General features: G+C 52.7%; 1 protein-coding gene and 1 non-coding gene across 3 annotated transcripts in view; both read right to left on the bottom strand.

Annotated features, from left to right (window-relative positions):
• Positions 1-21,722, bottom strand: part of MED24 (mediator complex subunit 24) — a 35,199-nt gene extending 13,477 nt beyond the window's left edge. For both annotated transcript variants that reach the window (XM_024205192.3, XM_024205194.3), the window contains exons 1-16: positions 21,658-21,722; positions 20,892-21,030; positions 16,499-16,581; positions 15,876-15,914; positions 13,633-13,706; positions 11,318-11,541; positions 10,525-10,636; positions 9,556-9,706; positions 8,944-9,057; positions 7,537-7,584; positions 6,178-6,260; positions 5,192-5,278; positions 4,543-4,654; positions 3,629-3,771; positions 1,637-1,674; positions 786-868 (exon numbers count right to left, since the gene is read on the bottom strand). In XM_024205192.3, the coding sequence (XP_024060960.2) occupies positions 786-868; positions 1,637-1,674; positions 3,629-3,771; positions 4,543-4,654; positions 5,192-5,278; positions 6,178-6,260; positions 7,537-7,584; positions 8,944-9,057; positions 9,556-9,706; positions 10,525-10,636; positions 11,318-11,541; positions 13,633-13,706; positions 15,876-15,914; positions 16,499-16,581; positions 20,892-21,021 (1,521 nt within the window). In that variant the 5' untranslated portion in view covers positions 21,022-21,030; positions 21,658-21,722. The remainder of the gene's footprint in view (positions 1-785; positions 869-1,636; positions 1,675-3,628; positions 3,772-4,542; positions 4,655-5,191; positions 5,279-6,177; positions 6,261-7,536; positions 7,585-8,943; positions 9,058-9,555; positions 9,707-10,524; positions 10,637-11,317; positions 11,542-13,632; positions 13,707-15,875; positions 15,915-16,498; positions 16,582-20,891; positions 21,031-21,657) is intronic.
• On the bottom strand, positions 1,157-1,264 carry LOC112110297. The gene has a single exon (XR_002908404.1). It is a non-coding gene; the product is annotated as a small nucleolar RNA SNORD124 (small nucleolar RNA).
• Positions 21,723-22,521: the final 799 nt, after the last annotated feature.

The following is a 22,521-nucleotide window of genomic DNA, read 5'->3' as shown; positions in this document are numbered from 1 at the left end:
GGGCAGCTTAAGCCAAAGTTAGGAGCGGCCGTTGATTTTCACAGGTTCACAGGCTTCAAAGCGAAAAGGGCTGGCTATGATCATCTGATCTGACCCCTGCAGGACACAGCCCCAGGAGCTCGGCCAGGCACCCCTGCAGCAGATGAACCATTCTGTCATGCCCAATAATGGGGGTGGCCTCAGTTTGGGGGCACCCAGCTGGCAGCCCTTTGACCTGATTTTCACAGGTGCTGAGCACCCGCCATTCACTTCAATTGGAGTCTTGGGTGCTCAATGCTTCTGGGGAGAGGAAAAAACCAAGCAGGCCCTTGGCTAGCAGCTGAAGTCAGCAGCCACTGACAGACGTTTGGCTGGAAGTTAATTTCATGTATCCATTGACACGAGAGTAGAACGGGAGTCCCCACAGCTCCCGGACTCTTGCTCTTTCCAAGCCCAGCCCACTCTTTTCCAGACTGAAAGGAAGCAGGTGAAAATAAATGACCAGATGATCTCTGCACAGATACCCCCAGCGGGTCACCGTCTGCGGCGATCAAACCCACCACCTTTGGATCCAAAAGCAGGAGCTTCTGCCGCCCAAACGAAAAGACCCAGCTCCGTTAGCTGCACCCTCTACGTGACCCAGCCACTAGAGGGACACCAAGAGTCACGGTGCATTAGGCTGGGCTACACACACGCTGCGTGGCCTGAGCTCATGTTATTCATTCAGGATCTCCTAGCTAGATGGCACGAGCTCAGGCTTCCTGGAGACACCAGTCCGCAGAGCCGCACGGACGGGGGGAGCCTACCTCAGAGCCGTAGGTTTGAGCGACGTGGCACAGCATGAGGAAGGAAATGTCGAACAGCAGGGCCCTGACGGAGGCAGCTTTGGCTGTGGAGGAGAAATCAAGTTGTTACCGGAGCTTTCCAACCCCAGCTCGCCCAGCTCAAGGCCCCAGTGGGATGCTATGGAGGGACCCCCCCACACCCCACTGCACTGGCACATGCTGCCTCTCCTGGGGCGCCCGGCGCTCCTACTGGCAGGGAGAGCAGGGCAGTGCTCACACCGCCCAGATCTCCTGCATAGCGGCCTCACCTGAGGGCAGGGAACTTTCACTAACCCCCACCCCACATCCTAAGCCGAGAACCTGCTGCACCGAGCCTGGAGCTAAGCCTTCCCTCCAGCCAATGGAAGGTCAGAGCATTTCACAAGTTTAATCACATGCAAATATATTCAGAATCCTTATCTTGGGTCCTGTGCTCAGACATCATCCCTTCCAAAGAGGGAGGGGCTAAGGGGCACTGGCAGCAGGCCAATTTCCCCCTCCCCCCTCAGGGGGAGGAAAGGGGGACTCATCTCCCCGCCCCCCCAGCACAGAGCCCCCTGACCTGCGACTGAGCGGGGGACGAGCTGCGCGGGCTGCAGGGTAATGCACATGTGCTACTAGAGAGGATAAGAAACCCCAGTGAGCCCTGCACCCAGCCAGAGCGAATCAATGCCCCCTTGTGCAGGCAGCCCCCGGCTGGGACAGTGCTCGCTACTGTTACCCCACGGCGTTAACCCTGCCAGACCGGGGTGCTCTCTGAAAGGGCCCGGGCATGGCTCCTCCACACTCAGCAGTAAGGGGCTCTACCGTTCAAGCTGCCATGTCACACTTACAGCCTTCTCCGCTGATGTGCTTGGTAAATTCATTCAGCCTGAAGAGAGGCGGAGAAAGAAGCAATGAGGCGCCGTAGCCGTGGGTTCGGTCTCTGTGGCTGGTGAAACTGAAACCTCTTTCCCCCCAGAGCAGGGCAGGCTGCCCACGCACGCTGCCCCCCGCCAACCCTCCACGGCAGCTCAGGCCCAGCTGGGACCCTCTCCCCAACCAGCACCAGCCTCCCAGTTCCCACCGGCTCCTTTCTCTGCTGGCCCCATGGCGCAGGCCCTGTCCAAAGATGGAAGGGGAAGGAGACCAGACGCTGGGCTGGGACTCTGTAGGTCTGGTTTCAGTTCCCAGCTCAACGACGCGTCCCCTCGTCACTTCATCTCCCGGGGCCTCCACTGCCCAGGGTCCTTGCTCTCCCCTACCCGGTGTCTGCCCGGTCTGGTTAGCCTGGGAGTCCCTGCATCCGGGACTGTCTCCCTGTGTCAGTGCAGCACGCAGCACACCCTGATCTCGGCTGGGGCCTCTAGCCGCTGCTGCTCCAGCCATCAATCCTAGCCGAGGAACAGCACGTGCCACATCTGACCTGGGTGCACTGAACAGGGGAATCCAGGCTAACACAGGAGATGGCACACTGCACACGCACACCTGTTCTAAGAAGCCGGTACCCCCACATCAGCCTGACCCACTATCACGCCCCAGCTGCATTGGCTCTTTGGTTCGCACTCTCTTTTCATATGCTTGAGTGGTTTGAAGTTTTGAACGTGTGCAAAGTAAAAATAACTCCAAACCCCCAGCCTGGGTTCTGCCCAAGACTGGTCTGACGATAGTAACAATTCTCAAGAATGAGTCCAGCTGACAGGCAGGACTTTAACGTGTCAAAATAGGAAAAGGCCCTGCTTATGTATATTACTGTAGTGCTTGGACACCCCACTTCGGAGTTTGCTGGGTGCTGCACAGAAAACTAGTGAGGGGCATCCCTCTGCTCCAGAGCTCGCCAGCTAAATAGACTAAGCCCTTGTCTACATTAGGAGCGCTTTGCTGCTCCAGGAACACCAGTATATACACACCAGGAAAGCACAGCTAGTGTGGACGCAGTTAAAGCTGCGCTTTCCTGGTACAGTAAAAGCGCCCCACACAAACGAAACAGGCGATATCGGTAAAAGCGCAGCGTTGTCAGTAAAGCTGCGTCTACACTTAGGGGCTCCTGCTGGCACAGCTAGGCGGCTCAGGGATCACATCCCTGACTGATGTAGCTACCCTGGCAGAATTTTGTAATGTAGACATAACCTAAGGGATGGAGGGGAAACTGAGGCACGGAGAGGGGAAAGGACTTACCCAAAGTTGCACAGCAAGTCCATGGCAAAGCTGGGAATAGAACCCAGGAGTCCTGACTCCAAGTGTATGCCCTGCCCACTGGGCCCAGCTGCCTCAATTTGGCTTAGCACGTGCACTCCCACATCAGCTGGTTTTAAAGTAAACGAGTGCAACCCCACAATTCTAGCTCGTTATTTTTAATGCACCATCCAACAGCACAGCTTTTCCCCTGCCCGCCTGGGGACAGCAAGGGATTGTTTGTTTTCGATATCGTGGCAGGGGCAGGTGGATTTTGTGCCAGGGTGGTATGTTTCCAGCACAGGAGGCTAACAAACCCCCCGCATAACGATCTGAGCTCTGAACATCCGCAGACCCATCTAGGGATTGCTGAAAAGCACCGATTAAAGACACGTTCTCAAAGCACCACAGGGCGCTTTGAAGTACAGCTCCCACTGCCAGCCGAGGCCGATGCGTGGCCAAAGCCGGCTGCGTCGCTGCATCCATCACGTGAGAGGACACACAAACCAGATTGATCCAGCCTCGTCGTATCTCCTGCATGTTTGCGGCCACCAGCTTCCCTCATTTTGCTCAGAGGTGGGAGGTCTGAGGCACAAACATGCTACACGGCTGCCCTGGCACCCTGCGCCCAGTGATAACCCAGCACAGACAGTCTCTCTGGAGTCACTCACTTGATGAACTTCCGAGCAAAAGATTTCAGCTTCCCCGTCGCTGCCGCAGCTGCCAACAGCAGATCCAGGCTCTTCCCAGAGAGCATGTGGCCCAAGACACCGAGTAGCCCCTCGGGGGATTTGGAGTGATCTGCATCCATGGTCTAGTGAAAACAGGGGGGGCGGGGAACAAAGCAGTTTTAAACAGTATTATAAAGCGGCTGTAGAACTCTGGGCACGACTGGAGCTCTCTGATTGGCTGTCGGTAACACCATATGCAAGTCAGTCATCATCAGAAGCCATGTGGTTCTGGTCTACATGAGAAAATGAGAGAGGGATCAGACCTGCCAGACAGCGCTCTAGCATTGCTCAGCCACCACCCAAGGACAGCTGTAATTACCCATAATCCACCACCTGCTGCAGCTCAAGAGGGACCTGTGGAACAAAATGTATTTGCTGATTCCGAAGCTTGGGCTCCTACGCGCTCTTGGGGAGCGTGGTGGCCATAACAATGCAGGGAAAGACTGCATCCGCCTGCATGAGCTGTGTGCGTGTTATCCAGAGAGAAAGGAGCTGGGAGCAGGACGGTCACAGAGTTCTCTGCCTGCAAAGGCCTGAGTCATGCTGTTACAGCCCAATGCTTTCACATGCTGCATAAGATCACTGCTACCAGACGCAGTTAAAGGAATGGCTTGGCATGGGGAACAGCCCCTCTGACTCTTACCGCCACTAGAGTGGAACAGGACAGCGGTCGATCCCAATGGCGCGGCATAGGGCTGCTGGCGGCCAGCCGCCCCCAGTGAGCCTGCCCCCAAGGCTGGCTAGAGGTGCCGCCTTTCCCCCAGCACTGGGAGAGAACCTGGAGCATTACAGCCGCTCACGAGCGATCAAGGGTCCCAGCAGCGGTCTGGGACAGGGGGCACTGGGGAAGTTACCTTGAGGATGTTGGTGACAGTGGGCTCGGCTCTCAGGATGAGCCCCGGGTTGGGCTGGATGTTGGCATTCTCTGCCGATTTCAAGCGTGGCGCATGCTCCCGGTCGGCCGTCCTGGGGGGGTGGGAGGGGATATGCATGGAGATGAGGGAATCAGAGAGGAGGAGCCCCCTCTTCCCCCTGCTTTCCAAACAATGCGATCCCCCACTCCCTTCTCCAAGAGTGCCATCTACACCAAGAGGGTCAGGGTCAATACAGCCCGCGGGAATGCAGCACCCACGCCCCTCCCCACGTAGGGAGCCTGTGGCCAGCCAGACCAGCAGATCTGAGCCAAGGAGGCAGTTCCCTGGGTCAACAAGGCCCCCTTCCCTCCCAGCCCCCATAGTGTGCTCAGCAGAGTCCAGCAAAGCCCTTTCTATTCAAGCTGGGACACCTAGAATCTTTTAGCCCCCGTCTCACTGGCTCTTTCTTTAGGGTTTTGATGGCTGGTTAGATCCAAGCTGTCCCGTTAACTTCCTCACAGCGGAATAAAGACACTCAGAGCCCCCAGAAGTGATTCCCGGGGGGACAGGATGGCAGCAAGACCCAGCTGCTATCAATGTGCAGGAATTTCACAGGGGAGCTCCCAAGGCAGCAGAGCTGGGGACCTACCGTTTGGCGACCAGGTTGGTCATGTGGGCCTCAGACAGCAGTCCCTGCTTGCTACACTCCTGCAGGAGCAGACTGGTACAGTCACAGCTGGAATTGAGAGAGATGGAGCTAAGGGCACAAGGAATCACACACACACACGCTCACTGACCCACGTTAGGGTGGGAGCGGGAAAGCAGCTACTTCAGAGAGGCCAGAGCTTTCATGCGTCTGACCAAAGCAAAGGAGACGGCATTGTGAAGTGCGGGGTCAGGACTCTGGGGTTCCAGCCCCACGTTTAGGCAGATGTTGGGAGCCTAGTAACTCAGACAAGAGACGGGCTCAGAACTGAGTTCTCTCTCTTTGGCATTATCAGGCCACTGTACCACTGGGCACATTAGTTCTGTCAGAACGGGGCTAACAATATTTACCCACCTCACAGAGGGGCCTGCCAGCTTGTTTGTTTGTAAGGTGCCTCGGAAGCGGAGAGCGTTATGAACATGGGACTCAGCTGTTAGGAGGGGAAATGAGGCACGGGAAACTTGGGGAGAGAAAATCTGCCCTCCAGACTGTACGCCAGCCTCAGGAACAGCCAGCGGGAAACGTGCCGGCAGTGGTTCAATACCGCCTCAACGGCGAAGAGCAAAGCCAGGATGCTGTAACCAGGCACTGAAGGCTGGGCTGGGCGTTATGCCACAGATCCAGGTGCTCAGAAACCAGGGATTAAAAGTAAAATTGGATCCAAGTTTTCTACTAGGTGTTAAGCCCAGGACACAGGCCAGTTTTACCCATTCGGGGCTGTGGGGCTCCTCCAGGAAGAGGGACGTGCTGTCCCCATGGTTCTGTGTGCAGCCCAATGGTTCTCAACGGAATCCAGCCATTCCCACGGCAGTGAGGCGGAGGAAAGACCCTGCACATGGCATACAACAGCCGGGCCTTTCCACATGCTTAGGCCCTGTCCCCTGGGTGCTCCGAGGTCAGGCGCAGACACAGGAGGGAGGAGGACTCACTTGCATCGCTGATCAGCTTTGTCCAGCAGAGGGGTGAGTTTCAGCAGGAACTCAAAGGCACAATTCACGTCCTCGGTGAAATCCTGCAGCCACACAAGAGGCAAGCGCTCGATCAGACCTCGCTTCACAAGGTACATGAGATTCTTTCAGCTCAAGCAACAAAGCCACTTAGAAACTGGGCTCGATTCTTCCCCATCAGCTGAATAACTCTGCACAACTTCACACTGGTGGCCCAACAGAGTGTTGGCCGGTCAGTGTGACGTTAGCAAAGGGACGGATTATCCTATCGTGCTTCCAGGACAAGGGGAAGGCTGGGCAGCCAGAGTCTGCTATTCAGAGGTGCCGGCTCTCACTGCGGTCACAGCACTGCAGGAACACAACCCTCAGCACCAACGGGAGCTGCAGACGCTTGCCATGAAAGTCAGGCCCCGCCCTCCGATCGGGCATTACAAGCTGACATCCACTGCTCAGCAAGGAGAGGGGGGAGATTCTCAGGAACGGGCTGGGCTGGTGTTTTATTGTGGAGTTCCCACCCCTCGAAACAAAATCACCCACAGCGATAGTAAAAGAGCGCTGGGGTAGCGCAGCCCAGCAGGGACGACCTGTGACCACTGGCTATAAACCTTCCCACACCGTGTGTCAGCCTAGACCAGCTATTACAGCGGGACCCCATCCTCCCATCGCACCCCTGAGGCCAGGAGGTGTCTCCTCCCCTGGTGACGTCTCGGCTTTTAGCCTGTAAGCTCCTGGGGGCAGGGACTGCCCTTGGCCACATGGCCCCAATGTTGCCGAGACTTATGGTTACGGACACGAGGGGTCCTGCTGACCAATCAGATCGTTCCTGGTGCAAAACTGAGCACGGGCCTATGTCTCTGAGGGAGCAAGGTCTATATTTGCACAGTGTCTAGAACAACAGGGCCCCAAACTGGCTGGGAGGGGTGAGGGTTTATACAGAGCCCCTGCTAAGGCGGAGGGGGAAGGAGGACCCTGGTATGGGAGGCACACACAACCCCAGGCAGAGGGGCCGAGTTTCAGAGAGTCCCTGAAATAGAGGTAGGTAGGAGGGTGGCACTCAGGAGTTGGGGGAGGGATGCAAGGAGCCCCTGGTGTGTACAAGCTCAGACAACACAAGTTACAAAGCACGTGACCTCCCAGGCTATTAGACCGTAAACTCTTTGGGGAAGTGACTGTCCGCTACTCTGGGATTGTACAGCGCCTAGCACAATAGGGCCTTCATCTCATCTGGTCCCTGGGCACCTCCATTACAAACATGATCTGTGTGTGTGCGCATTGTGTACACACACACGCTACTGCACTGTAAATGATCCATACTAAATACGAACAGTCACAGCAACTCACCTTCTCTCCCTGGGGGTATTTCTTTAGTTTAACCAGAACCTGAGGGATCTGAAAGAAACAGTTGTTTCAAACATTCAGATCTAGCCCAAGAGATCCCGGGTGCAGAGAATCAGGCTCATGCAGCACGACACATGGCTCCCACTCAGGAGTCATGGCAGAAGACACCCAACCTAGAGGAACCCCCCCTAAGAGCTGCCCCACAGATCCATCTAGTCAACGCCCTGGGACCATCTGGTCCCAAGGAACGTGGGAGGGAAGCCCCCTAGTGGACATTTATGGGATCGCCCGCACAAAAGGGAAGCGTCACAGTTTCTTCCTAACCCACCTCCCCATCACTCAGAGCGGGCTTCGGCCCTGAAGCAGGAGCATCTGTTCATTTCCACGAGGTCCCCGATTCCCTTCACACCTGTCAGTCCCAGCAGAGATTACAGGGGACGAGATGGAGGAATACGAAGCTGTAACGTGTTGAGCTTGTTCTGGGGAACCAGTTCCTATCCCCCGTCCTTTTTTTTTTTTTTTTTTTTTTTTTACAAAGAGCGGACAAGAGCTGGGACAGGGGATCCAGGGCCATCTGCTGCTGTTTACATTGGGGAGGGGGGAAGAAAGAAGCTGAACACATAACCTTTCCGTCTGCCAAGGACAAAGGAGGAATGCGAAAAAGCAACAGCACCGAGGGCTTAGCATAACACTTACTTCCCCCTCTGATCTAAACCAGACAGTCACTTAGCATTTCGAAGGCATTCTGCAAGCATAGCCTTCCTGGAAGGCGATCACCCCTGCTTTACAGCTGGGGAAACTGAGGCGGGCATGGCCAAAGCAACATGGCAGTGCTAAGAACAGAACCCAGGTCTCCTGGCTCTCAATCATGCGCGTTAACCACCATCCCCACATTGCACACTGGGACCAAAAGCTCTGAGGAGAAACGCATGAGGCATGGGGGGGAGGAGGCAGAGAAGCTACTGAGATTTGAACCTTGGGATCATCGCCACGTTGCTGAGCCAGCTCTCGGCTGACATATAAGATCAGGGCATCTCTGCATACAGCTGGATCAAGTCAAGCCGATGTCATGTCCCACAAGGGCGCAGGTTCTCCATTAAGCCAAGACCAACCGCGCCCCACAGCCAGGAACAAAGTGAGATGAAAGCTGTTTTGCAAAACTAAAATAAGCCCGACAAATCAATGTTTGGTGGCTTGTGTAAAGGGCTGCTGCCTGGGGGCTCAGCCTCCGAGCCTGCGATTTAACATGCTGTGTACAGCTGGGGCATGAAAAGGGTCCCCGGGGGGACGCAGTGGGAGAGGAGAGAGAATTGCTGCGCCAGGTTTTGGCGCTCAGCAGGGTTCCGGAGGAGCCAGGCAGTGGCAGACTCTGGGTTCTCAGCAGGGGCGGGATGCAGGACAAGGGGTTACCTTAAGGAAGGTGAAGGCCGTCCATTTCAGCTCCTCCGTCCCCTCCGGGGACTCGATCAGGCCCACGAAGCAGGCTTTCCAGATCTCCAGCACAAAAAGCGGTGAAGGAATGCGCTACAAGTGGGATGGAACAGATCTCAGACCCAGAGAGTCTAAGGTATGCCACCCACTCCACCCCCCACCCCATACACACACCCTACTGCGTGGGTCGTCAGCGGGGATCGAACCTGGAGCCTCTTGATTTAAAAGCAGGTGCCTCTGCTGCTTGAGCTGGAGGAGTAACTCCATTCACCAGAGGCACAAGCAGACTCCTACACGGACCAGCCACGAGGGTAGGGCAGAGACCCACCCGGCACTAATGGGGGTGACGCACAACTGGATTTGGAGGGAGTCGTACTTCCCTGCATTTCTGTGCGAGATCAGGGGCCAGCCTCAGCCTCACCCCCTCTGGTGCAAGACGAGAAGTGCCTGCCAAGGCCAGACAGATTCAGCACCACAGCTGGGATTAGAGCTCACGAGGCCCGGCTTCCAGTCCCCCTCGGCCACGCTGCCTCTCTGAGTCAGGATTCACCCAGGACAGGGAGGAAACGAGCTGCTGCTCCTTCGCTGTACCTGCATCCGCTTCACCATCATCAGCTGTTCCACGAGAGGCTGGGTCTCTCCCGTGAGGTTCATGGTTCCTTCCAGCAGCACCACGGCATGCACGGTGGGGAAGCCGGTTTTGTTCAGCTGCTCGGAGTGGGCTGAGAGCATGGTGGGTATGCTGCCAAAGAAGAACAGTGGTAATCGGGCAGGGGGCTCGAGTGATCGTGGGGGACACCCTACACCTGCCAGAGCTGAAGGTCATTGGGTTTGAACCCTCCCCTATGCTGCTGCCACGTCTGGGTCAGGACAGGGGACGGCCCTTAGACTCTTCTCTGGTTTGACAGATGAACCTTTGGGCACTGGCTAGGTCATTGGTGTTTAACACCCTGGGCGCTGGGCTTGTCCACATGGGGAAGTGAGTCCGAAATAAGGTCGGGTGAGAGTTTAAAGACTCTGGCTAGCTCCCTGCATGGACACTGTTAGTACAGAACAGAATCCACGTGGGCCTTATTCCAGAATCGCTATTCCTGCCATGTTCCCATGTAGACAAGGCCGGAGAGTTAAAGGGGGAGGGGCTGCTGAGGGGGTACCATGAATGGGGCTTCCAGCCGGCGACGCAACTGAGTTCCACCTAGCCCGGCATCCTCCCTCCCCGCTGCCAGCTCCCAACCCCTCCATTGACTCAGGGGCAGGACAGGCTGTACAATGGGCACAGGAGACGCCCGGGAGGAGCATGAGGCTCTCTGACCTCTTGGGCTTCTTCTGGCCAGCAGCAGAGGAGCAGGGACGCAAACAAGGGCGAGAGCAGAGTCCACAGGCATCAGCCGGGAGCCCTCTTGGGATGCGTCAACGTGAGCCGCCCGCTCATCCCCAATGCTGCTCCCACAGCTACCCTTGCTGTCCCAGCCAACAGGCAGAGCAGGTGCATGGATCCCCCGCCCCACCCGCCCCCAACTTGTCACCCCAAGCGCCCGGAAGGCAAAACAGTGGGGCTACCTCTTGATCAGGGAAATGCACTCGTCTGCCTGGCTGCGCAGCTGGGGGTGGCTGAGGCTGCTCAGATTCTCCCCCAGTTTGATCAGCGACTGCTCTATGGTGCTCCACGAAGCTGGAAGGAAAAGGGGGGGCGGGAAACGTAAGATTTTCAATGCGGGGATCCCAGGGAGTATCTGAGAGTCCCAGCAGGTCTGTACAGCGGAGAGGTCCTGGCAAGGGCTGGGACTTGCCTAGGAGCTCAAGGGAGTAGGCAGCCAAATCCCATTGGATTTCATTGGGAACGAGGTGCCCGACTTCCACAGGCGCCTGTGGGAATCGCAGCCGAGATCTGTTCTGCCTCAGAGTTGCTCTGGGACACCGCTCGGCTTTGCACAGCACCTCTCCAGGTGTGCTGGGGAAAGCCCTACCACAAGGGAGCGAGTCTGCAGCAGCCATTAGCTCCCCCAGCCTTCATGCTAAGCCGACTCCTCTTCCGGGGCGGCGGGGACCAGAGGGCAGGCAGCACGGGTGCCATGTCAGGGAGCAGGTGGCTACAGCGATTGAGACAGCAGAGGAACAGGTGTTGGAGCAGCAGGGACAAAGAAGGCTACGGGAGCAGTGATGGCAGGGCTTGGCTGAGCGGGGGAAAGGAGAGGAGGAGTGGAAGACCATCCCCCAGGGGATGGCAGCGAGAGAGTCAAGGGGAGGGAAGCTCCGGAGTTCAGGTCTGGCCATGGCAGAGACACCAGCAAGACAAGACAAGGTGAGGGGGTGGGACGGACGGAGCGACACCGGTAATGGCCCAGCGACATACACGTCTCTTCCAGCTTGCCGATGTGAATCAGGGCCCGGTTTTTGGCGCTCCCCAGGATCTTCTCCAGCCGCTCCAGGCACATTTTCAGCTGGTTCTCAGCAGCCGCCTGGTCCAGCATCTCTTTGAACTTCTCCGTATAGAAGGCCGCGCAGCGCAGCATCCAGTTGAGGGCGCTCATCAGGGCCCGGCATAGGCCAATGCACTCCTCCGCTTTGCCATGGCAGCTGAGAGAGGTGGGCAGAAGAAAAGAGTAGGTTTGAATGTCTCATGATGGGACCTTCCCCTTATTCCAGCTAGCCAGGCTCCCCCACCACTGCAGCATCCAAACAGCTAACAATCCTACAGAGCGAGGTCAGCTTAACTACATCCCGCAGGGCTGTGAGAAAACCACCCCCTGTGCAACGTACTTACACTGACCTAAGCTCTGGTGTAGACACCGCTAGGTCCATGGACGAATCCATCTGTCAACCTAGCTACCACCTCTCGGAGAGCTGGATTTACTACAGTGAGGGAAGAACCCCTTCAGTTAGTGGAGGAAGGGTCTGCACTACAGTGCCACAGGGGTGCTGCTGCAGCGTTTCTAGTGTAGACACACCCAAAGGGAGATGCTCAAGGTCACACAGGGAGCTGGGGAATTGACCCCAAGCTCTGCACCTTAACCACTGGACCATCCTTCCTCCTATTCATGTGGCTGAATTTCATCCACCTGTTGACTGTTTTTCCCTCCTCGACTCGCACAAAGCACTTTGTCACGCTTATAACCTCCAGTAGGCTGAAAAATCTCACCATCTCGGGGTGTTCCTGGCCTCTCCGGTCTTTTAATTAAAGGGATACTTTTCTAAGCCCCCAATTGAATTATCTTGCCAAAAGTGATCAGCATTGATCAACAAACTATGGGGTGGGAGTTCTCCTTCTGGAGCACAAATCAGAGGTTTGGATCTAATTAAATGGAGGATCAAATTAACCGGGGACTGGATGAAGCGGCCAGCTTTGTATTTGGCCAGCGGCAGCTCCTTGTCAACAGTTGGTGACAAATTAATATTAATTGTTGCAATTCTGCTTCATGAAATATAAGAGCAGCTATTTCTGCTTTCCTACCCCATCTATTCACTCCCCTGCACAGACTAACCTCAGCAATATCGTTGATGCCTTTAAACAGGTTTAGTTGGGTTTTAAGGTAAACTACAAGCATTCTGGGTTTGAGAGAAACGGTTTAATGCCCCGAATCATCGACAGAACATCAGCCCCTCGCTCGCTCTCTGGACACAGTCTCAGCAGCGTCACAGCAAACGCCTACTGACTAGCAAAACGCAAATGCTCAAGGTTGCAAGAATGGCCAGCTGTGTTCAAAGACAGAAGTAGGAAGGGCTGCAACAGTGAGGTGCATTGGCAGTGCTGGGTGTGCACAGCCCAGGACCATGGAGCAGGAGGTGCCGCAGGTGAGGACTGAGATGCATTAGCAGGGATATCATCCCTCCCATTGACGGTTTAAGCCTACCTCTAACTACTGGGGCTGAGGAAGAAATCTTTCCATGGACGCAGGTTACCCCATAATGCCAGATGCAGGGTTTCTTGTACCTTCCTATAAAGCAGGCACTGGCCATGGGCAGCAACAGGACACTGGCCTGGACAGGCCACTCTGGCAATTCCTATATGCCCTGTGTTTAGCGCAGCTGTGTGGGGCGTCCAGGACTAGACTAGCAGGAGGGCTGCCAATCAAGGTGCACAGGCAGAGCTGAGAGAAGTGACCTGCCCAGATCCTACACCACGGGCTGCCAAACTTTTGTTTGGCATGACCCCATTGTAACGAACCACTTCCTCCTGGGACCCCAGACAGCAGGATGACGTCATTTTCAAGGGCAAAATGGCATCCTCCGCAGAGCGTGACCTCGCACACACCACAGGTGAGGTCACATTGCATGGACGATGCCATTTTGCTCTACAAAATGGCGTCCCCCATGCAGCGTGACCTCATACATATGGTGCATGTGAGGTCATGCTGTGCAGAGGATGCTACTTTGTAGAACAAAATGGCGTCCTCCATGCATCGTGACTTCGCATGCATCATACATGCGAGGTCACCAAGTGCCATCCTCCGTCCACTAGGGATCACTGCGACCCCACTGGCTGATGGCACGACCCCATTTGGGGGTGCGACCCACAGTTTGGGAACCGCTGTCCCACATATCCACTACTCCTGGCTCGTCAGTGTTATGGATCTTTGCCTTTGAGGGGCATTAGAACAACTCCTCCCACAGCGTCATCACACAGCCCTTCAGAAGAGAGCACGATGGAACAGAACAGCAGCATGGTACCTGAGCCGATCACACAACATATCCATGATCTCCAACAGGGACTGGACGCAGAGCTCTCGGGAGAAGTCATCGAACTACAACACAGGAATACAAGGGGATCTTGAAACCAGGCACATTGAATCCAGATTTCAGTTTTTAAACAGAAACATTAAAAGATAGTCTGCGTCCCACTCTGGGATAGGACAGGGCTCCCAGCCAAGAGTTTGTATTGGCAGCTAGTTCACAGCTAGTCAGAAATGAAGGATGTATTAACAGGAATGGTGTAGGCAAGACACAAAGTAATTCTACCACTCTGCTCAGCACCGATGAGACAGTTCTGGGCACCGCGCTTCAAGAAAGATGTGGACAAATTGGAGAAAGTCCAGAGGCGAGCAACAAAAAATGATTAAAGGTCTAGAAAACATGACCTACGATGGAAGAGTGAAATAAATGGGTTTGTTTAGTCTGGAGAAGCAAAGACTGAAGGGAAACATGATAACAGTTTTCAAGTACGTAAAAGGGTGTTATAAAAAGGAGGGTGATAAATTGTCCTTCTCCACTAAGGACAGGACAAGAAGTACCGGGCTTAAATTGCAGCAAGGGAGGTTTAGGTTGGACATTAGGAAAAACTTCCTGTCAGGGTGGTTAAGCACTGGAACAAATTACTTAGGGAGGTTGTGGAATCTCCATCATAGGAGATTTTTAAAAACAGGTTAGAGCAGTGAATCTCAGTGGTTCATCAGCCAAATTAGTGATCAACATTACCTAGAAGACCCACAATCATGTGAATTCATTGTCTCATTTACTATAGTACTATTCCGATGTAAACAGTAGGACCGGGGAAATATTTATATACATTATTCTCATAGCAAATAAGTTAATAACTTAGTGCAAGTTGATAACTTAATTGGTTAACAACACAGTAAAAGCCTCCTGATTGGTTAATAATTAAATCACACAGTGTTTTAATATCATGTGCTGCAAAGAGCCGCAGGAGACACATTAAATAGCCACTTGCGGCTCACGAGCCTTGTCTGAGTATCACTGGGTTAGACAAACGCCCGCCAGGGATGGTCTAGAGAATACATAGTCCTGCCTCAGTACAGGGGCCTGGACTTGATGACCCATCAAGATCTTTCTAGTCCTACATTTCTATGATTCTAGGTCAATGTTTCTCAACTGGTGGGTCGCGACCTGCCGGGAGGGGATCATGAAAGGCAGTCAGGGGCCACCAAGGGTTGGAAGTTTTATTACAATCTAAAGCAAAGAAAATCTCACTCCCCCACTGCCCACATGTTCTTACCCTTCACGTGATCTCTGTCAACCTTAGAATATATGGAGATAGACCTATCTCATAGAACTGGAAGGGACCCCGAAAGGTCATCGAGTCCAGCCCCCTGCCTTCACTAGCAGGACCAAGTACTGATTTTGCCCCAGATCCCTAAGTGGCCCTCTTGAGGATTAAACTCACAACCCTGGGTTTAGCAGGCCAATGCTCAAACCACTGAGCTATCCCTCCCCACAACCTAACCTCTCAACTCTCACACATAAATATTAAAGCATTATCATCATCAAACCTTTATTCCCTTTATTTCTATAGTAAACATAAGGGCTTGTGAAAAATTTCTGACTGAGAACAAGGGCTCCCCACCTTAAAAGGCTGAGGAACACTGATCAGGTAACTTACTCTAGCAACCACTAGCATTCTTTCATATGAACCACTTTTTACCCATAGCACCCTGTGCTGGGAGTGCATTTCCCTCCGTCACTAAAACACAAGGTCTCCATGGACAGATTTTCAGAACGGTTCATTGCCCAGTAAGAGCGGCCAGACTGGGTCAGGCCAATGGTCCGTCTAGCCCAGCATCCTGTCTTCCGACAGCGGCCCAATGTTGCTGGCTTTAAGTATTAACGCCACCATTGCTGGAGTTGTCGACTGCTGTGAAAAGGATGTGCCAGCATGTGGTTTTAAATGTGTCGTACCCACATGGTAGATGGATTAGGCTTTTAAACTTGTCTCGCAAGGAACTGCGCGCAGTTTCCCAAAGGAAAGGCAAAGTGGTCTCTTTCCATTGATGGTGAACAGCCTGTTCCACATAGCAGGGACATAGAAATGTAATCTCTTTGGTTTGTGCCATCTGATCATTGCTGACTCAGCAAAGGATGTCATTTTCCGCTTGACCTATATCTGGTAGGAGTTAGTAGGACAGAAATGGATGCATAGATTGTAGGTAAAATGAAAGACAGCATCCGTCAAGATCTACCTTACTGATGGCCGTCAGGACGGTGGAATAAGACACCATCTAGGAACAAAAAAGAGAGAGCAAGAAAGTTATTAGCTAACATTTTAAAATGCAATTGCTGTTGCCAAGGAATAATGAGGTCATTTTACAGCTGCGCAACTTGTCTCTTAAAAAGGGGCTTTGGCAGTGACCCAGCACAAATTTAAAGAGACATTTTTAGGTGATCACTGATTTGCTTTACACAAACTTCACATTAAACTACAATTTTAAATAACAAGCTAAGGAAAGCAAGTGTCTGGCAGCTGAGGCACTGTCTAGAGGGCAAGGGATCTCTATGCCAGCCTGTATGCACAGGCCACCATCAGAAGCTTCGTTGCTTTGGCACGTACTGATCAGGGGGACACTCCGCCACTATCTCCTTGCGGAGGAGAGAAGCATGATTGAGTACCACACTGGGAGACAGGAAATTCTGAATTCCAATCCTGGCTCACACACCGACTCCCTCTGTGGATCTAGGCAAGTCACTTATCTTCTGAACCTTGGTTTCCCAGGAGCAACAAGTCCCCCAACTCGGGGTTGGGAAGGGTAATTCCTCAGTGTCTGTGAGGCACTTTGAAAAGGGGAAGTGCTACGGAGGTTGTTACCTGGGAACTGATTGCATATTTCAGATAGGACAAGATCAGTGGGTTGGGTGATGGGCCAATCATGGCCTGTTCAAGAAGAGCTTCTGAAATGAAAACAAGAAAGGCCGGAGATTTCAGTTCAGCTAACACATGATCTCTCATTGTCGGCACATCCCACAAGCAGGAAGGGAGACAAAGAAAATATTGCTGATCCCAAAGATTTAGCACAACGCCTTCTTTAAATTAAACCAATCCTACAACGGTCCGTTCCCAGTAGCAGAGGACAATAAATAACTTAGGAAGCATAAAGCATCCTGCCGCTAACTCAGCTCTTGCAGAGAATCTTGGGCCAAAATGGAACCCACTGTCTGAAAGTTGCTGTTATCAAGGTGCATCACCCTTCTTAGACTCATAGCGTTTAAGGTCAGAAGGGACCATCATGATCGTCTAGTCTGACCTCCTGCACAACGCAGGCCGCAGAATCTCACCCACCCACTCCTGTAATAAACCCCTAACCTATGTCTGAGCTACTGAATCCTCAACTCATGGTTTAAAGACTTCAAGGTGCAGAGAATCCTCCAGCAAGTGACCTGTGCCCCAGGCTGCAGAGGAAGGTGAAAAACCCCCAATCTGCTCTGGAGGAAAATTCCTTCCCGACCCCAAATATGGCGATCAGCTAAACCTTGAGCATTTGGGCAAGACTCACCAGCCAGACACCCAGGAAAGAATTCTCTGTAGTAACTCAGATCCCACCCCATCTAACATCCCATCACTTACTTCCAACTTACTGGGGCCCAATGATCTGGGAGAAAACCTCTGCTCACACACATCTCTTGGTTGTTGCCACAGCTGGGTGGCTTTTGCTATTGGTTCCTGACTCTCCAGGCCTGGCGAATGGCCCTTCTGCTGAGAATGTCTGGGTGCTTTTGGCGCCCGCTTCCCCGGGCAATTCCCCTGCCAAAGCCTGGGTTTGGCAGCTCACGGGTGCAGTGCACGTCCTATCTGTTCAGTCAAGCTTTTAATTGACCATTTGAACTACTGCAGCAGCGCACGGAGGCTGCCTCACAAAGGCAGACCCATATTTTGCAGCATTTGTTTTAATTAGTCTGAGGCAGCCAGACGCTGGAGGTGGAAGCTGCCGTTTGGGAATCTCTACATAAGTGCATCCCTCACTTTCTTGGAGGGCAATTGCTCAAAAATAATGCACCAGTCTGGATCCCCAGACTATAATAAATCACAAGCACTGAATCAGAATTGTTGGCTGCAAGACACATCCTAGAGCTTGCTCAGCAATTATGGACACTGGGAAACTAAATGCATCTTTCTGCTCACCAGAGAGAGAGAGAATTCTAACGGTAACTTTCCCCTTCCCGTCATCCTGTAACCAGGGAGCATGACACAACCCAGGCGAGACATTATGATCCATCGCGGATGTATCACTACAGCTCCGCCAGGCACTGGGGCTGTTCTGGCATCTCGCGGCCAGATATTTTCCTTCGGTCTTTGGATTTGAAAGCAGCGTCTGAACGTTAAAAAGCACCGTTCTAGGGCTAATGCATGGGGGGTTTAAAGGAAATCACCTAATCCGAAATTACGAACAAGGATGATCATCAGAGCTCTTCCACGTGACAAACCAGTCCTCCCTGGACTCCCACAACCCTGTCATTATTTGTATTAAGGTAGCACTGCTAGAAACCGCAATCGAGACCAAAGGCCCATTTTATGGACACATCGTAAGAGACAGTCCTTACCCTACACAGACGAGACAGGCCGTGGGTGAAGGGAATATAGACTCACAGCGAGGGGAACAGACTTGCCAAAGGCTGCACAGCAGTGACAGAACTGGGGCTAGAACCAAAGTCTCCAGAATCTGCCTAGTGCCTTTCCGCTGCCTCCCATCCCCCTGCCACCCACATCACTCAGGTTAGCCTCTTCATAACGGGGAATCACTGGTTCACCTGTGCTGCCTCATTTCTACACAAACTCTACAGATGACAGAGAGACTCTGTTATAACTGATATGGGCCAAAAGTTTCAAATACAGGAGCGTAAACTCAAGCTCCCGCATGCAGATTTAGGCAACGACATGGAAGTGCCCTGAATGTCAACAATTCTGAACGGCTGCAATTCCCCTGCCCCAGCAGAGCTGAGGTTACGTGGCTAAATCTGGACGTAGGAGCCTAACTTTAAGTACCTGGGTTTGAAAATATTAGCCACCCACCGTGCCCAAACGGTGCTAAATACGGTCAAGGCCTAGAAGAGGCAGAATCTCTGCCCCGAATGAGCTTACCATCTAAGAAGATAAAGTGCAGACAAAGGAGTGAAGGCAGGAAACAACAGGCAGAGAGGAGCGTAGGGCTGGGAGGAGGAATACACAGCCGCTACGGGTGGCTGAGCTCTGAAGCGGGTTAGTCTCTCGGTATAGGTGTATTTTTACGGTTACCGTTTACAGAACTTGAGGGGGAGAGGGGTTAGCTATATCCTATCACAATGCTATCTGAAGGATTTTTATCTTGGGACTGATTTGCAGTACACGACAGTTATAAGTGGTAACTCAGAGTCACAGATCTTCCATGTGGATCATGTGGTACCCAGTAAATTCTTTTGTATGACAAGTATCAGATCATGCAGGGCTTTAAAAACAAAAGCTATTCACCACTGGTGAATGGGGAGCTTTCTATAATTAGGGGAGGGGAGCACTAAATGATACATTTCTGCAGCTCTCAAAACACTACCTTTCTAATCCTAGTAGTTCTAAAGAGCACACGCCAAATATAAATACAGCGTCGTCTTCCTGAGCCTGCAGACTGCCTCAGTGCCGCTGCTCAGAGCTTTTCCAAGCAGCACCACAGCAAAAATAATAGAACACTAATCAGTTTCACAACTGTGAAAATAATCATGGACATTTTACTCTTCTGCTGCCCAAGATAGCTAACAGCAGAAGCAGAAAATGGAGCTACTCACAGGGGACAGTGACTGTAGCAGAAGAATACACCCTCTGCAGCAGCTGAGAAGATGGGGTCGGGTAGAGTAGCAGATACCTCACTTTACAGTAGGCTTGCAATTGGAGGGCAAGCAAAGCAGAACTCTTTTCCATCCCAGCAGGCAAGGTGAGGCTTCAAAATTTAGCAATTACCCTCTAGCCAGAGAGTAAGATTACAAAAATGGTACTCTCAGGCAATGTCCAGGCATAGCATTACAGTACCCTCCTTCTACCCAGCAGGTTTGAGCTGGACTTTTCACCCACAGCCCTGGGACCTTACTGGTGTCCCTGCAATCCAGATTCCACGCTAGTCCTCTGGCCAGTAGGTGTCTGGTAAATTCTGTAAGACTATGTTAATGCACCAATAAAGAACTTTTGAAAGGAACAGAAATGGGATCTCACGAGTGAAACAGAAAATTCCCCACCTCTCACTAAACAGAAAATGGACCCAAATGAATGGAATCGCATGTGGGGAAGATATGATCTTAGGTTACGGGAGAGCCAACCCTCATCTAGCATAATTAGGACGTTCAGTCCAGTTCTCCATGTTGGTTTGAATGGGGAATATTTCCCTTGAAAACCACTCCTTTACATCAACTCGAGAACAAGTGATTTGTGTTAGTTTACACAGGTCTTTCAAACACACACCATATACAGCAAAAACTAACAACATGTTACCATAATTGGCATAAAAGCCTGGCAATTATTTTACCTACGTATACTCAGCAGGTACCACCATTTAGCAGGATTTGTGTCAATCTCCCTTCTTGAACTGGGATGAGAAAAACAAATTCTAATGAGATCTGTGGGTCGGAAGATGCTTTCGGTTTCTTAATAAACAATAATCCCTAAGGCTTATAACAACAGAAGTACCTAGTTCTTATACAGCACTTTGTATCCATAGATCTTTAAGTGCTTTACAGGGGAGATAAGGATCATTATCCCCACTATACAGGTGGGGAAACTGAGGCATAAGGGGATGCCTGAGGTCTCCAAGCAAACCAGAGGCACAGCTGGGAAGAAAACCCAGGTCTCTTTAATCCCCATTTAGTATTCTATCCACTAAGCCAACCTGCATCTCTCAGTGTCAGTAATAGCTCAGCGAGTTATTGCAACCAACAATCACGCTATATACCCCACTCTTCCTAAGATTTACATACTTGGCTTTAAGCACATGAGTGGCCCCAGTGAACGGCTCCACACATATACAAGTCTTTGGAGGGTAGGAGCCTTTGTTTCCAAGTTTCCTGATGGGGAGTTTTTCAGCCCTGATAACTAGGGTAAGTTTCAACACCAGCAGAGAAATAACACTGAACATAATACAAGTGCTGCAGTTTGCTTTTCTGGACCATACGTTTGTCTCACTTTGTACCACGCACATAACGCAAACAGACATGTGCACCCGAGCAGTCAAACAAAACCAAACCCTGACCTGCCAAGTTAAGTATGTCCCACGTGGCTCCTTTGGGGAAGAATTTCTTCATGTTTATGGCCCACTGGTAATCGCTCCACCGCTCTTTCCAGGCCTGGAGAATGGCCTGTTTTAGATTGACAACCTTCATCTTTCCGTTCTGAAAGGGAGAGAGAAGATACAGCAGCTTGTTCGCAACAGCATTTCGCACCCATTCCTCTCATAGATTTAGCTCCCCCGCACATCTCCCCTGGGGCTCTATACATTAAACACATCTTTTATTTCTATAATCAAAGATTCATTTAGAAGGAGGCAGGGCGGCCTGGTTCACGCAGGAGGCTGGGAGCCAGGACTCTATTCCCATGATAAGGGGGAGAATGCAGTCCACCGGTTAGAGCAGGAGCAAAGGCTCCTGGGCTCTAGTCACACTGGGAGGGAGCACAGGGTGCTGGGGCGGGGGGGCAGGACTCCTGGGTTCCCTTCCCATTCCCAGATCTGGGGAACACGTGTGCCCTAGTGTTTACAGCAGGGGAATAGGAGCCCGGACTCCTGGGTTCTGCTCCCAGCTCTGGGAGGGGGCAGGCGCCTGTGGCTAGAGGTGGAGGAGTGAAGCCCATCACCCCCCCCCCCCCAGTGGGGCATCCCAGGGGAAGGGTGTGTGAGTCCGTCTCCTATTAGCACCCCCTGAACTTGCTTATGGGGGAGAGGGCAGCCCCCCCCCGGAAATACACCCAGAATCTGCCCCCACCTGGAAACACACCCCGCGGGGGGAGAGGGGCTCTCTCACCTTCCAGCCCTCGCAACCAGCACCCAAACAGCACCTCCTTCAGCCCCTGGGCTCCGCCATCTTGGCACCCACCAACAACCCCTCCACGGATTGGCTGGAAGAGCACCGCGCGCCGCGGAGCTTGCTGGGAGTGGTAGTTTTTTTTTGAGCCTGGCTGCACTAGCGTGGGGGGGGGTTTAATACTTACAAATACCGGTCCTAGGCAGAGACATCGGGGCCGCCCCTCTGGCATGGGGGGTGGGGCGGTGGTGTTTTCCAGCCTATAGCAAATGGTCGGGGTTGTTTTTTTTTACTGTTATTTGGGGGGTTATTTATTGGTGCCCCTTTGCCAGTTGGAATCTATTAACAGACATTTGTGCTGGCCCCCGGCAGGTTGCGGAGAAATGGGGCTGAATCCCGGGGTGGGCGCCGCAGCCAGAGGGGCTGTGACCCGCCCCCATCCCACCCCAGGAAAGATTCAGCAGGCATCGTTAATTACAGTTATTTACTCTTTATTTACGGTAGCGTGGGCCAAGTGCCAGGCCCTTCCCAAACACCCAGGAAGGCTGGCACCTGCTCCCACTCTGAGGAGTCGTCTCTCCTCCAGTCAGTGGGTTTCAAACCATGGCCCCCGAGGAACGGGCTGGGCACTGGCGTTGTCTTTGCGCAGAGCTCTGGGCAGGGCACGTGGGGCATTGGGGTCGGCTCGGCTCCCCTCCTTTCCAACTGCTACACCATGTTAAAAGATGCGACATGTTTAATAATTCACTCAGTATTACTTTCCCCAATTTCAAGAGCCGTAGATTCAAAGGCCACAAGGGACTATTGTGATATAGTCTGACCATCTGCGTAACATGGGCCAGAGAACATAAGAACGTAAGAACG

This window comes from Terrapene carolina, unplaced genomic scaffold (genome assembly GCF_002925995.2).
Source record: "Terrapene carolina triunguis isolate 2854851 unplaced genomic scaffold, T_m_triunguis-2.0 Scaffold193, whole genome shotgun sequence".
In the NCBI taxonomy this organism is placed as follows: Eukaryota; Metazoa; Chordata; order Testudines; family Emydidae; genus Terrapene; species Terrapene triunguis.
This window is presented reverse-complemented; position numbering and strand designations above follow the sequence as displayed.